Here is a 16,707-nt window from a genome sequence, read left to right on the forward strand (position 1 = left end):
AAGCCCCTTTGTCCAAAAATAAATTCTAGAATAAAAAAGGTTAAAATCTAAAAAAAACTTACCTCCAAAAGTACCAGATAAGCTCATGGCCCAAGCGTAGATTCAGTCGCAAGCGCAGGGTCAAAATGGTGCAGGTGCAAATGGCGCTTCTAGGCGAACTGGCGGGTACAGGCAGACTGGGTGGCGCAGACATTGTCAAAGGCAGGTGTGGCGGCTATAGGCGCTATAGGAGATGCTGGAGCAGCGGACACAAGCAACGCAAGAGGCTAAAGACTGGCGGGGCAAGGCAGTCTAACGAGCGAACGGTGACGGGCTGCACGGGCAGCGGCGAGCGACCCAGGGCGCAAAGTACTGGACGTCGCAAGGTACAGGTGGATTTGTTGCCAGGGTGCGAGCGTGGCCAGAGGTAGCGTGGCCAGAAGCAGCGTGGCCAAAGGCGGCGCAACCAGGACAAGGGGCAACGCAAGTAGAGAGGCTAGGGCAGAGGCAGCCTGGCTAGGCAAACTGGCAAGATGCAAGGTAGTGGCACTGTTGTGCTTCCTAGCACCACAAGTGACGGACCTGTTGGGCACTGGCGGTTGCTTTCTAGCTGGCAAAGTAGAGCTAAACTTGAGCAGAGACTCCCGAAGGCTGAGCGGAGCTGAGCTGAGCAGATGTCACAACTCTATAGAAACAAAATTTGTATCTTTTTTTCATTAATTTGTCTATATAATGATTTATTAAATTTGTTTCCTTTGCACTAATTAGATATAAAGAAAAGTGCATTGGAGCTGGCTACTGATGAGTGGTCACATGTTATGGTGGACCCACGCGGTGGGTTAGAGAAAAGATAGTTCACACTTCCACCTATATGGCCCGATTAGGCACCTGTGACCAGAACTCACGCATATCAGGGTTAGACTCGCACACAGAAAGAATTGATGCCTTGAAGTGTGGGCTAGATCCGCCAGAACAGACAGTTACAATCAACAAGATGGCATGATCATGAAATGCTTGTATAATGTGCATGTGTGGGCTGAAAGCTTGAAATGCACATTTCTTTGCATAGGAAAGTCACATGAAGATTCTGATACCGTTTTTGTGATGTACACAGAAAAAGCTTTCATATAACACCCATATTGGGGGGTCTCTAAATTTTAGGAGCCTCGAATTAGCCTAAAAATGCTAGTCCTAAAAAATAGGGATATCATTCTAAAAATAGTAAATTCTGTACTCTGACTGTGCTTACTAAATTTGGTTATTTCTATTCTTGACAGTATTCAGTCCAAAAAGGAAGGCCATAGAGAAGAGACAAGTGTCAAGACACTTGTCACACAAGTTTCCAAGAGTCCCACCACTTGTCACATCTCATGACATGTGGCTGGACACTTGTCTTGTGCTACTCCACTTTCCCCTTTTGTACTAGCTTTTCCCTCTCCTATAAATAAGAGCTCGTTTTTCTTCATTCAGCATCATTTTTCTTTGCTGTAAACTCATGTACAGCACCCACAAATAGCCAGAAACTGGCCCCATCCATCCCCATCATCATCCCCCACTTCTCCATTATCAAATTTCTCCATATTCCCTCTTCTATCACTATTGTTTTACAGGACAACAAGCCTATAAATTCATTACAGCACCTCCTTCTCGAGCTCTTTCTTCCATTTTAGCAACAAGAAGCAAGCCCTATCCATGTACTGCTGATCAATGATGGAGAAAGGCTGATTTTCCCTTTTTCTTCTCTCATACTATAAAGAAATCCGTTCTTATCATTGCATAATAGATAATGCATGTGTGTTTGTACATCTTTGCATGATCTTGTGAGAGTAAGAATTACTTCTCCTCACTCTTAGATTGATTGTAACTAAGCTCTTCCCTAAGGGACTTGGGTTGAGCAGAAATACATTCCTTCAGGGGGGGGTTTGCCCATCTTCAACCCTCAATTTTGTCTCCATTACTTTTACATTTTCATGGCTGTAATTTTGTGAGTAATTTTCATTTTCAGCTTTAAGTGTTCATTCTCTTTTATATTAAATCTCGAAAACAAGCGAATATCATAATTGTTAAGCATACTACGTTGTTTGGGGCGTTTACAGTGGATATCTGAGCTTTGGCTCGGTCTTCACCTCAACATTGGTAGTGCTTACAATTATAAGTTTGTTTGTTTTCAGCCCTTGCATTGAGTGCTTGAGCATATTTTTCTTAGAGTCTCAATGGATCAGTCGAGTGCTATCCTTCAAGCCATTCAAAGTCTTAGAGAGGAAAATCAGCAAATTCGTGAGCAACTTCTCAAACTAGAAAAAGTTGAGAATCCCAAAGAATTCAAGGAAAAAAGCCCATCTGCTTCAAGGAGACAAAGCCATACCAATGAAAGGAGCCGATCAAGAAGTCCAACTACTTCTAAGAGGCAGTCCCATTCTACTTCAAGACAAAGAAAGAGATCGCGTCGAAGCTCATCCTCTTCTTCAAAGTCATCTGGCGCCTACTCTGATGGACCCTCTTCTAGTGACGAAGAGTCACACCCTTCTCGTGGAAAACCTCATCATCATCAAAGGCGTCGACATTCTTCACCCTCGTCTCCATCTTCATCCCCATCAAGCACTTCACCATCTTCAACCTCAAGATCCGAGCATGGACAAAGGCATAAGAAGAAGAAGAAGACTAAGTCACTATCTCAACTTGAAAAAAAGATACAAATTCTGTTTCTATAGAGTTGTGACAACAGAGCCTTAGCTCTAATACCAAATGTGAGATGGAGACAAGATCGAAGCTCAGCACAGAGTGCAGTAGACAGTGTGAGTGTAAAGCACGACACCCAATGCAATAGACTGAAAGAGTGTAAACTGAAAGTACGAGGTACAACCCTTAAACCTTAGGGTTGTAGGGGGTGTTCACACCCAAACACAATAAGTGCCCGTGTGTGACATGAGCACATACGAAATAAGACCACAAGTATGGGGGAAAAACCCTCTCGTACCAAGAGTAAAAGGTACCCCAGTGTCCTACTGATCACCGACACTCCTATGTGAGCATAGGCATAAGTGAGGCGTAAGTGAAATACCCAACAGTTTGCTTATCAAGGATCGTGCATGTTTGATGGACGAGCAATTTCTTGTGGGATCTATGCAAGGGTAGAGCTTGGTGCAATCCATACTGTTGCCTAAATACAACCCCTTCTAAATGCAAAGTTTTCATTTGATGAATGTTGGTGGGTGATCTCCCACTTGTTGGTGCCCTCTCAAGATGCAACATTTCCAATGCCTCTTGCTTCTTTTGTACTGCAACTGAGGCAACCTCTTGTCATAGGTTTTTGGCATTGCCTGATCGCGGCATGCATATGGTCTCTACTATCTCAAGTTTGCAATTTGGTTACTAGAGACTCCATGCGTCCCAAGAACTGGATTACAGGGGCTCCGTACATTTGAGGAACTAGGCTTGGGCAAACCCAAGCTCACATGATCTGCCCTGCCACGTGTGCAAATAGTCTTTTACTTTTTGCATTTTATGGCTGTTAGCATAATTGGATTATTTGGAATGTTCTCATTTTGATCAATCATATAGGCTATTTGTGAGGTCTCCTTCAATGGAAATTGAGCACTATGGAGTCTGTGAGAATTTGGCTCCCTGGTGTGCTGCCATCTCTTCAATGACTGTATTTGTTATTCAGTAGTCATGTGGCTCTTGCACATTCTATATTTCATAATTAATACAATTATCCATTAGGAAAAAAACTAGAGAGAGAATAATGAGATCTTGGACTATAAATACAAGTGACAGAATACAAAATGATTAACAATGCTGTAATCTAGCAGTGTCAACCAAGTGAGAAGTGTGAATTTTTTCAGAGTTTATCTTGTTAGGGAAACATCATGAATGGATTATCCATAGAACAAAAATGCAGGCCCAGAGATCTATTTACCAGTCTCCGTGAATTCTATGCATCTATTTTTTTGGGTTCTAGTCATCTATTTGTCACACATGAAAAGACTCTTTCTGGGAGCCAAAAGGATCCTTCAAAGAGATCTTATTGAGCAATCTTAAGTCTACTACAACCATTGGTGAAGATCAAACAGAAAACAGCCATAGGGAGAAGATTTACTCACCACCAATATCATTACAAACTGAATAAATCTAGTCAAGCAGCATGGAGAACCTCTAAAAGAATGGAACCTTTTGACAACTCTTGATGCCAAAAACAATATTAGCTGCATATAACTACCTCCATTAATCGTAATATGCTGTTCTCTAAGATGAGCACAATAAGCATTAAAACTCTAGACCTGACTAGCCCAAGAAAAGCTGCATAAGAAAAATGTTTTGCCCTTACTGAAGAGAAGACTGCCGATTTGTACCTTGCCTGTGCCTTTCTTCTATGAAACATTTTTGAGCTTCAATAGAGTATCTGGAATTTTCTGTTTGATAGACCAATGTTTGCAGACGGAACACTTGCCTACTGAAGTCCATAAGCTTCAGATTCTTTTCTTGGATCTTGAAACGCAAGTCTTGCATCAATTGACCATTATGATTTGTCCAAGACTCGTTGACTATCTGTGGCATGATTTTCAAGCTTCCCCTCTTGCGGAGGTAATCACCAATATGACTATTAAAATTATAATCTTGATGATCAGCAAGCCACCCATATAGATCTTTGCCTGGGTGCTCACTGGATATCATTCTATTTTCCCAATCAACCTTTCCTCTTCCAGAATCACAAAAACTCCTCCCAAAGTCCTGTGCATCATAATATCCGACAATATCATCTCTGAACTCAAGAACACCCACGCCAGTAAAGGCATTGAAGAATGTTTGCACAGATAATGGATAGAAAAATGAGAATCGTTTTTTTATTTCTTCATTCCATGAGCCCACACATCCTCTGCTCATGTCAATGTTGACCACGATACCAAACCACGGAAAGACAAGCTGCTGGTTAGAGTTCTTCACTCTGCATCTTTCTTCCGCTTGAAGGTGCATGTCTACATCTACATGTGGGAGTGTCACTACACTCCTTTTCAAAAAGCTGACTACCATGCCATGTGCACGAGCTTGATCTGCATCTTGTAAACCATTGCTGATAGATGTAGCATGTTGTAACAAGTCCAAGTAATTGAAAGTCCCGTTGTCCCCCATAGGGCAAGCTGGGCATTTCAGAATTCTATCAAACTCATTTGCAGACAGCCTCCTGTTTAAGAATAGCTCTACGTTATCTGTTGCTTCAAGGGTGCCATAATTGATTGGAGCATGTTCCATATTCTGATGCTGTGATGTTTCCCCCAGTTCCATGATCTGAATATTCTATGCATGCAAAGATCACCATTAGTCGACTCAAGCGATCGATTTTCATCCCTACTTTACAGCCATGCCCATCTTTAGGCTATAATATCACTAAATGTGACAAGGCATGCCATTTGGTGATGCTGTTTAATGATTGAACCATCAGGGTATAATATGAACGGTCTGCTACAACAGAGGGTAAGTCTGACATCTTGAAGAATAAATTAAGTGCATGAATTGAACCATCCGGCAATCAGATGAACTGTCTGCTACACTAGCAGAGGGTAAGTCGGACATCTAATTGGAGAAATGCAAGAGATTAAAGAGCAAGCCCTTCTTAGGTGCCACCCTTTCCTCCAAGTAAATGTGCAACAAATTCATGCAATTATAGTATATAAAGCTGGGGGAACGAGAGCAGAAAGGCAGATTACTAATAACTTCTTTCAGGAATGGACTATTGGGTTTGTTTGGAAGCATTCTTACCGTATTCTTACAGCAGTACACCTGCAACCGATCGAGAGCAATTAGCTGCACAGTCAAGCTGCTGATGGAAGAAGATTCATTAATCCACGTGACAGCTGAGAGAAGGTGATATGACTCTGCACGTGTGAAGAGAAAGGACTGGTTCGAGAGTTTCCATGCACAAAGGACAAGCACCACCTCGCCACCTTCACCGACTGACACTGACTTCGCATTTAGAAGGATGCTTTAAGTTCCTATTTTCGTTTTGTAGTGTCACAAGAATGATAACCATAACACATCGTGTAACGTTGGCACAGATATGCATCTATTGTTCTTATCTACTTAGTGTTGTATTGATGATGATGATGACTTCTAGTGTTCATAGTTTTTACGAAGCAATTTTCAAATTTATATGTGTGAGGTGCAACAAGGCTTCTATGAATTAAGGAGTGTGCTTGGCCTATGAATTGCATGCTACATTCTACTAATTGGCAATCTTGAATATGTGATGACTTCCCCATTGTCGATGAAGATATTGTGGCCACCAGTTGACACATTCCTTTTGAACAACATTTCAAGCATTATGTTAGCAACATGTAAATTGAACACTATAGCAAGGGAAGCTAGGGCTGATATATTGTTTAGTGATATGATTGAAACTTCTTTTTGGAGAAATTTTCTTACAAGTGCTAATTGAAAGGGAGGATGATAAATAAAAAAGTAGGTTTTGGCCCTCAATAGAGAAACATGAGCAATAATGTACTCTTGAACCTCATAACCTAAGCAATAGTTTGAGGCTTAATAACACACCCATTGTAGTTGTTCAAAGCATGATAACCATTAAGTTGTGATACACACAAGGCTACGATATATGCTTTGGAAAAAGCTAGCTAAAGGTGCCATAATTAGAGCATATGAATCTTGGACAATGATTTTCATAGTTCAGACGTGCAAGTACTAAAGCTAGACACTATGGTCCCCTTGGCCAATATGAACCATAATGTTTCTAACTCAATGTCTTAATCAGATTTGGGAGTGCTTCTTTTTGGATGCAATCAACTAAGTTGAGTTAATGGGGGGGTTCTCTATATATAAAGTTGTATTAGCATTTGTATTCAAGGCCTAATTTAAAATTTCGTTATCTATAAATTTATGGTAAATAAAACACACACTTTGCATATTCAATCTTTGAATATTTCCATAAAACACAATTTTGATGAATGTGGAAAACTTTAACAGTCCCATTTTTTATTATTTAGAGCTTTGGGACTAAAAAAATAATTCCTTCAAGTCACCCAAAGCTACCATCTAATACAAAATTGGAAACCTTATGAAAAATGGAATCTATTAAGCTATTGAACACCAAATTCAGAGCCATGATGTGAGAGTTATAGCAAAGAGAAAGTTTTGACCGTGAGTTTTAAAATTGTGAAAAACTCCCAAATTCACTAATGGCATGTTATTAACTATTATCCTTTTGTATGTAAAGAAGTTTTAAAAATAAGATTTAAAAATTTTTGGAAACCTTATGAAAAATGGAATCTATTGAGCTATTGAACACCAAATTTAGAGCCATGATGTGAGAGTTATAGCAAAGAGAAAGTTTTGACCGTGAATTCTAAAATTGTGGAAAATTCCCAAATTCACTAATGGCATGTTATTAACTATTATCCTTTTGTATGTAAAGAGGTTTTAAAAATAAGATTTAAAAATCCCTTTTGTTGAATCCACATGATAGACTTGTATATATATGATTGGGCTCCCCAACATTAATACGAATATGAGATTTATATTATACAAAAAATATTTGATGGTCTATGAAGCAAGGGAATAGATTAACTAGGGGATAATGGTGAAATTTCTTAATAGCCTACACCATACCGAGTCCCTCACATTTTGTTGTTGGGTAGCTTGTCTCTATTTTCATGAGTTGTTGACATGCTCTTTTGTATTCTTCATCTTCTATAAATGGTAAGTCAAGTGGAGAAGGGATGTGCATCTAGTCTTTTTCATCATCCAGGCATGTAATGCATTTACTCGGTGAGTTGTTGGTGTTTGCACAATTTGCATTTCCTTGAAGAATACTAGATATGGCATCTAGGTCTATAGGCATGGTTTTCTAGCTTTCCATTTCCATCCTTAGTGGCTCATGACTATAACCTAAGAAGACTAGTATGTTATCCAAATCCTTAATGAGTTAGGTGTTTCTCATCCAAGGGTGGCCTAATAGTAGGTCATAGTCCACTTCCTTTATGATTATGACCTTTACAATGAAGTTGATCCCTACAATTTTAGCATGCCAACACTTTCACACTCCTAGTGGTTGGAAATTTTAGCCATCAGCTACTATAAGGTTAAAGTGCATGCTCTTACTGGTCAGATTTTCCCATGCTTCTAACAATGATTAATTCACTATAATGACTCTATCCATATCAATAATATCTCTTCTTAGTGAGTCACCTCTCTCGAGCTTCCATAGGAAGGACAATGTGATGCTCGGGTGGAGACTAAAAAATATTGATCTCGAGAGCTCTTAGAGAAGGGATGGATGATTTGATGCTTGTGTTTTTTCTTTGTGCTATTTCCTATATCCACCTTTTAAATGCCTTCTAAACGTTGGAAGTACTTCGTGTCAATACACCTAGTAGTATTGTCATGTTGGTGGAGACTATTGTAACAACAAGGTCAAGTTACACTTCATTGCATTGGAACCAATGATTCATCTAGCTACTATTTTGCATGTTGTTTATCAAGCTTTTGCTCATTCTTTGTTTAGTCATGTTTGAAGTCAACTTCTTTACATTAGGATCATGTCCTACATAAGACAATGATGTTGTGCTAGGTAATCCTATGGCACTCATATCAAATGCAAAGTTTGGAGCTTACTCAACATTGGGATGCTCTTTTTCTTTTGAGGCTATAACTCTTTGATGTTTCTATAGCCATGTAGTGGCGCTTTCTACATTGGGTGCAACCTTGCTAGTCGATACTGTGCTGATTTCTTCGCTCACAATGCTAGTTTACGAGGTTCTTTTTAGGTTTACTACATGGTTTAGCTATCTAACTCTTTTGAGTGAGCCAAATTATTTTATATGTATTGGTTCCCTTTACAAATATCTTCCCTAATTCTAGGGGTTTTCTCATTTCAAATAGTGATTTAATTTTAAACCTTATCCATGATCTCATGCTTGAATATGTTCTCTATTTATAAAATCAAGTGCAAGTGCACACACAACTTAGACAGCCTAATCGATAGCAATTCTTGCCTTCTCTAGTCCTAGCAATATTCTAGTTTACCACTTGAGTCATTGGTCCGTGGGTGCACTCGAGGGTCACACTCTTCGAGTATGTCTATTTGAGTACTTGAGAGCACTTTGATCTCAAGAAGTATTTTCTTATAATACAAATACTAAGCACTACATGCACACTAGTTTGTGATGCTAGACACCACACGCTACACTAGCTAGTAACACAATCACACTAGCCTAGTCACACACAACATGAGTATTGCATAAGACACACATATGTTTTGAATGTATCACACACCACTATACATACACCTAGGCACCGCACAAGGTACATGACACATTTTCTAGGCACAAGTTCTTCCGTGGGGGAGGGGGGGACTTGGGTGGAGTGGGGTTTTTTTAGGGGGGTTGCCATGTCGTCGGGGGGGGGGGATTGTCCCATGTCGTGGGGGGAAGGTGCGCCATGTCGTGGGGGGGGTGAGGTGAGGTGACGTGGGGTGGGGTGGGCTTGATACACTAGCACCTCTAGGGCACATATGTGAAAACACCATCCACACTTAAATGTTAGGATAGGGACACATGCACATGCATAAGAATGAGTGTAGGGACAAGTACAGTCACATACACATGCATAACCATGAGTATAGGGATAGGTGCACTCTTAGACACTAGAAGTGCATTAAATTATCATAAGGCATGTTCCCAAACACTCATAACACCCATAAGTACATTTCCTCACACAACATACATGCTTAGTCTCTTGGAGAACTAGTACATGAGAGATGACATTGCATGAGGTTCTCTGTAGCCGATTATGCATTTAGGGGGTGTGACAGAAATAGAGACACAAAGCACACAGTCACACTAAGGTAGTGTACTTGTACTCACTAGAAAATGATAGTTCAATTGTGTGTAAGAAGTACCTCACCCTCAAATATTTATTGCCTCGAACCTTTGAGGACTCACCTACACTACCACTTGACTAGTTATTCCACCCTTGATAGTTGTCGAACTTTAACAACACATTCACATTAGGTATCAAGCTTGCAAACGTAGAAACCACCCCACCAAGGTTGTACATAGTGTTTAGCATGTAGGTAGTGCAAGCTTAGATTTCACACAGTAGTAAATAGTCACAAATAGAGCACCATAAAAACCCTCTAAAAAACCCTTGCCATTACTAGGATTAGGACCATCCAAGTGACAAAACTCATAGAGTGCAAGGCCAACATAAATTGCACATGCATTAGGACGTTTCGTAGGTGCATAAGACCCTAAAATTAGGGTTTCCTTTTAGGTCAATAAGCAAAACTGTGAAACCAAGTGTAGAACGAGGTCCAGACCCAAGCATCATTGGGCTTGCAACCTAAATCAGTAAGGCATATGCTAGCACTCAAACAATGAGAGTGGGCAAGGGGAAACTCTTCATCAACTCCAAGATTGAGGCAAGCAACAAAAGTAAGAAAGAAGTAAGGGAACTCAAACTCGAAATCTTCCATTGATTAAATCGTACTATAGCTTGCCAACTCAAGAACCTTGGTGGCTTCTAGTTGCACTAGTGACCTTAAGTCTATTGCATATCATTCTCATTCAAGGTCATTGAAGGCATTAGGCTAGCACTCAATAGGTGCACAATTACCAACTATCTTAGAATGCATACAAAAACACTTGTAGTTGTGATTGCTCCCTTAGGAAGTTAGAAATCCTAGGGCGTCATCACAACACCATTGGACATTAGGGATCCATACTAAGCCCTTTTTCCCCATAAAGCATTGGATAGAGTAATCAGACTCTAGACTTGCTAACCTTAAGAGTCTAAGATTGCAATCAAGTTGTAGCTTCTAAAGTCTTGTTCTTTTTTAGTTGCGACCAACCACTAGGGCAATCTTAACAAATTGGGTCATGTAGGATAGGATTGCACACATAATTTCAAATTAGGCATATTGCAGTTTAAGAGTTGCACAACTAACTCTTGCTATCACTTAGGACAAGGACACTTTGTACACATTAGGAACTCTATGACATTGGATTAGCTATTGTATGTGATCACTACTTTGGGAAGGATGTTAAATTGCACTTTCCTTATTGCTAAAATATTTATTAAGGTCAAGATTATTTAACTTGTGGTGCTTTAAAATTGAATCCTTTTGTTTATCCCTAGTTATTGTGATCACTACACAATGCACTCAATTGTGCAATACTAAGCCTAACCTCATGTACTTGCATGCACATTGGCACACGCATTGACACATATATTGTGTGCACTTGTGCGTATGTGCACTTACGATACACTTATGTATTGAAAGTGCATAAGTATGCTTGCACTTGTATGCACTTCGCCCTTACACCCATCTTGTTCGCAAGGGAGGATTAAGGGACAATAAGAGAGGAAGGTGAGGCCTTGCTTATGCACTTTCCGCATCTTAGTATACAACCTTGTGCACTTGCACTCACCTAGTATACTTGTGTGCACACACACTCGCACATACACTTGCATGTGCACTTGTGCACACATATAGTAGAACATTTCAAAATGCAATAAACCTACCTTCTTACACTTTCGTACACACCTACTACCACCTCCACACACCATAGAGCACTATCTCCGCCCTAGTGTACAAAGCCTAGTGTACTGCACCTTGCATGCAATCCAACACACATGCATGCACATCATGGTGCACTAGTGCACTACCACTTATACTACCCTTTCATTCTAGTGAACTAACCTTAAGCTTGCATACACCCTACTACACTATACATATATGCACTATTAACAACCTTATGCACTAGTGAAGTACACTAGTGTGTGCACACATACACACACACTCATGTGCAACCCCACCTTGTGTACTATACCCTCACACACATGCACATCATAGTGCACTAGTACACTACCACTTACACTACCCTTTCATTCTAGTTCACTAACCTTAACCTTGCATACATCCTACTACACTATACATACATGCACTATTAACAACCTTATGCACTAGTGTAGTGTAGTACACTAGCGTGTGCGAACATATACACACACAGTCATTTGCAACCCTACCTTGTGTACTATACCCTCACACACATGCACATGCACTAGAACCTTGCATAGTGCAGTAGACCTAACATTCTACACACTACACTTCTATATTAGCACACATGTATGTGCAAGTGCACAATGTACACTATTCATTGCACATGATGGTAACACAAGATTGTATTCCCCCTTTTCTTTGACCACCTGATGCTATCCTACTTTGCAAGGGGGAACAAGGGGAACAAGGAGAATGGAAAGTTGCAACTAGAAGGGTTCAAACCTATATACCACATCCGTGCACAGTGTGCAATGCACATTTACACATGCACATGAGCATCGCACCTTGCATACACCTTGCATATAACTCATTTCACTTAGTGTATGTGTTGGGTCTCTCCTCTACTTAATGTCACTCAATTTGTAAGGAGGGAACAAGGGGAGGAGGAGAAAGGAAAGAGGTGCCTCATAGTATACACACATCAATGCATAGTACACAGCACACATGCACACTACATATTGCACATGCACATGGCACCCATCATTAGAATACATCACCAACTTCACTAAGACACATTAAGTTTTTTCTTGCATTATAGTTGATTTAGTTAGATGTACACATACGTGCATGGAGCCTCAAGAGGAACACCAAGAAAATATGAAATCTACTACATGAAAATCTATGTTGTATCATCAACAAACATCTTTCTCATATTTGATTTGACCACAACAAGGAAAAGAACACAAGGAACAAGAAATCTTCATGCAACTTCATAGAAATAATTCTCCCATGGCTTTAACTTGAACAAAATCGATTATGCTCTTCATATTCTTCATGAAATTCATCAAGAAATCACAAAGACACAAGAGAATACATCACTTTGAATGGAAATCATCACATAGTATTCTTCTTCAAAGGTTCCATAGCTTTCTCTCACAATCTCTCATTCATAGATACATTGTTTTGCATAAATTTGATTATCACACATGCACGCACGCGCTCGCTCGCTCGCTCGCTCACAAACACATACACACACACACACTCTCTCTCTCATTCTCTCTCTCAAATATACAATGAGATAATCAAGAATAATCATCCATAACCCCTCTTTGGTTGTGGATACCCCTCCCAATAGGTATGTCTTATATGAAAGGTCACCAAAGCCACTATAGTGTCCCTTGAGAGCTTACTATTGTCATTGTCACTTTAGTCTTTACTTCAAGTCTTCAATAGCTACTTCTTCCACTTTTTCGAGCTATTTTGAACTTATATTCATCTCTTTCCAAGAATGAAAAACTTCCCTAATCTACACATTCATCCATCATCACACTTACTGAGGCATACAGAATAGAATAGAACAGAACAGAGACAGAGGCTTTACAGACAATCGATAGAGGGATAATAGAAAGTCATTAGAAAACCTTTAGCTCAACTTAAATCATTCAAAACTATTAAGAATCGACCAATAAGCTTCCAAGCACTCTTAAAATTCATCAATCACTATTCCAACATCTCATAGAAAAGGAAAACAGAGCAAAAGAGAAGCTCAACAGACCCAAACAGAACCAATCAGACATTAACAGATCATCAACAGAACATATCACACTATCATATCTCCACTATAAAACATCATGAGCTTCTCAAACCTAATCAACCTCATCCAAAACAATCCCAAACACTTTCAAAATAACTAATCATCATTCAAAATCCACAAAAAAACAACTATTGAGTTCTCAAAAATAACAAAAATCAGCCAAAAAATCAAGTCATCTCAACCCTCAACATATCCCCACACTTAATCAAGGAGCATCCTCGTGACTCAGAAAAAAGAGAATACAAGTTCAAAATATAACTCAGCTTGATCCTCTTCAGCATCTTCAAGAAACACCATCTAAACACGACCCCAATTCATAACCTGCATCAAATAAAGAATTGCAACGAAAGGAAACCACATTTATCCATGATCATAGCTTAGAAATAGAAAAGCATGACAAACTTTTAAAGGATATAAGAGGTTTGTTTTCTTTTGCCATAAGCATCCATCCCATAGATAGAATCACAAACCACTATTAGTCATCTTCTCAATCAACTTCATTTTCATCTTTAACTCCACACAAGAGGGATAAAATACCACATATACACCATAGAACATATATACAACTCACATGGACACAAGACAATGTAGTCTAAATGGCACATGCTCCCAAAAATTAAAGAGAAAAGAGAAAGATTTTCATTAAAAAGGATCAATACATCCAAGAAAGGGTTAACTAGCTATGTAGGATAAGATATTTTTTCTTGAACTTTATACTCAGCTTGAGATGTTCCAGACTCTTTGTTCTCATCCACAAAATGTAGAGGTACATTCTAAAGAAACTGTAAGTAACACATCTTTCCAACACGATAATAAGCCTGGTAGGAAAAGCCTGTGCAAAATAATACAGAACATCCATTTGAGCAACAGTCACATCCTCATTTGGATTAATCATCAAGTTTGGAATACTCTTCCTAGTATTCAGGTGAGACTATTGATGCATAAAAGGAAGATACCAATAAAAATGAGACGCCATGCATACCGAAGTATCCTTAGAACAAGCATATGCTCTAGCAAATTGCTAATAAGAAGTGGAACATTGCGTCGAAGTGTCCCAGGAACCAGAAATGATAGGCCAATTAAACACTAGTCTTGTCAAAGAATCATTCAATGTCCACTACCGTCGATGAAGGATATCATTACTATACCCAAGAGTATCCATAACTGATTGTGGAGGAAGATTAATATAATTAGATGGAGATGGCAAAGGAATAATAGGAGAATAGTGCAGAGATGTGTAAGATAAATCATAAAATGAAGATATTTGAAGGGATAATGAGAGTGGGAAAGAAGGGAAAGAAAGCAGAATTTTCTAAAGGGATTCTATTGGAAAAACAAAAGGAATAGGTTGAACAATAGAAGTAGATTCAATAAATGGGCATGTAGTAAAAATTGGAATGTGAGGGGAAACAATAAGAGTAAAAAATAAAAGAGGGATACTATCTAGATTAGATTGGAGGATGGTAATATACAAGGGTAATTAGTAGGAAATTAAGGAATACAATAGGATATCACGAGGATCATAAGGATAGATGGAATATCGAAAATCAAAAGCTAAAAATAAATCCTAATTGAATAAAGAATTGTTAGCAATATGGTTTAACAGTTGGGATCTCAAGGGTTGAATATCTGACTTGTAAAATACACTTCGTTGATGGCGAGGCTCCAAAATAACATCCTCCAAAGAAAGACGCCAAGCATAGCCTTTACATCACAATGTTGCTGATGTAATTCTTCAGGCCATCAACCAAAGCCATTTCAACTGAATGGACATACATGACTGCCTACAAAATCACATCTCCAGTATAAAGGTTCATATCCTCCTCATCAATGGATGTGCAAATCTCCTCGGAGATACATAAAAGATAAGAGTTGAGCTTCATGATAGATGAAGTCATCAACAAATCTGTCAAATACTACTTTGAGTAAATCTATTGACCACATATTCTATCACTCATCCTTTAGAGGTTCTAAGTCCACATTACTCAAGGAGATGTACGATGCAAAGCAATATTGTTGATATTGAATCCAAAAGGATGATGGAGGTAACACCAAATTAGCAAAATGGACAAAATCTTCCTTGAAACAATTCATGCGCTGTTGAAGGTGCTCTACCTTGGCAGAAAATCCCTCACATAGTTTAGCCTTTTGTTGCAAATGATCGAGCTCTTCCTTAGACAACAAAGAAGACATCATGGGGGCTGAAGGAGGAACAAAAAGAGCAGCAACTTTCTGATATTAACAAACTTCTTTTGTGACTCTATAGTCTCTTGAGAATGTTGCAACTAGCCCTCACGGATACCAAGCTTACGGGGTGATTCAATCATTTCCTCAAGGATGGCATTCTTCTCTTTGGTTAAAGGACACATTCACTGCAAGCATTTGTATATGGATATCGCTCAAAGTAGTCTTTTCAGAAGCTAAATCCGCAAGAGCTTTGCTAAGCTGACTAATCAAAGAATAGATTTTCTGAAGACATGAAGTCATGGAAGTCTCCAAAGCATTCTGAACACTAGAAACTAGCTCTGACAGCATAGATCCAGAAAGTATTATTTGCAAGGAAGGAGGAATATCTGGATCCAATTGTCCTTCTCGTTGTGTAGCAAAGAGATTGGTACACGACAAGAACGAGGGAAGGGAGCTGCCAGAAACCTCAGGGATTGGAATCTATACGATAGGAGTTGAAACATGTAGAGGATTAGAAGGACCATGTGTGCGGCACTTCTTTCAAATGATTCTGGTAGGGGGGTACATCCACTAGATCTAAATTGACTTCCATAAGAGGAGAAGGTATAGGTGGAGGAGACTGCTATGGAAGTGGTACAAGATCACACACTAGAATGCAACCTGGGGGAGGTACGAATTGAATAATTTTTTGTAAAAAAACCCCATAGGACACATTATTGAGTTTACCTTTTATGAATCGTTGAAAATGCATCTTGGCCAACAAGAAGGTTGTCCAATTAAGCTTAACCCCTTTCAGGATCTTCATAGAGGCCGTGAAGAGTTCTCATAACAAACACTTAGAAGTAGGCTTGCCTAAACGGTCCTGGAGAAACTGGCATAATTGCTTCCATAAAGGAGAGGAAATATGTTCCATTGATACTCCTGAACTAGTGATAAC

The 16,707-nt window shown here is 39.3% G+C and overlaps 1 protein-coding gene across 1 annotated transcript in view; it reads right to left on the reverse strand.

The window, feature by feature from the left end:
* The window catches only part of LOC148026325 (factor of DNA methylation 3-like), a 157,635-nt gene extending 151,681 nt beyond the window's left edge, over positions 1 to 5,954 (reverse strand). Inside the window, exons 1-2 of the mRNA XM_087690742.1 lie at positions 5,737 to 5,954; positions 4,332 to 5,274 (exon numbers count right to left, since the gene is read on the reverse strand). Of these exons, the coding sequence (XP_087546868.1) occupies positions 4,332 to 5,262 (931 nt within the window). The 5' untranslated portion in view covers positions 5,263 to 5,274; positions 5,737 to 5,954. The remainder of the gene's footprint in view (positions 1 to 4,331; positions 5,275 to 5,736) is intronic.
* Between the last annotated feature and the right edge of the window lie 10,753 nt (positions 5,955 to 16,707).

The sequence above is a fragment of the Lygodium microphyllum genome, chromosome 13 (genome assembly GCF_053477565.2).
Source record: "Lygodium microphyllum isolate KBCC chromosome 13, Lygodium_microphyllum_v1.1.10, whole genome shotgun sequence".
In the NCBI taxonomy this organism is placed as follows: domain Eukaryota; kingdom Viridiplantae; phylum Streptophyta; class Polypodiopsida; order Schizaeales; family Lygodiaceae; genus Lygodium; species Lygodium microphyllum.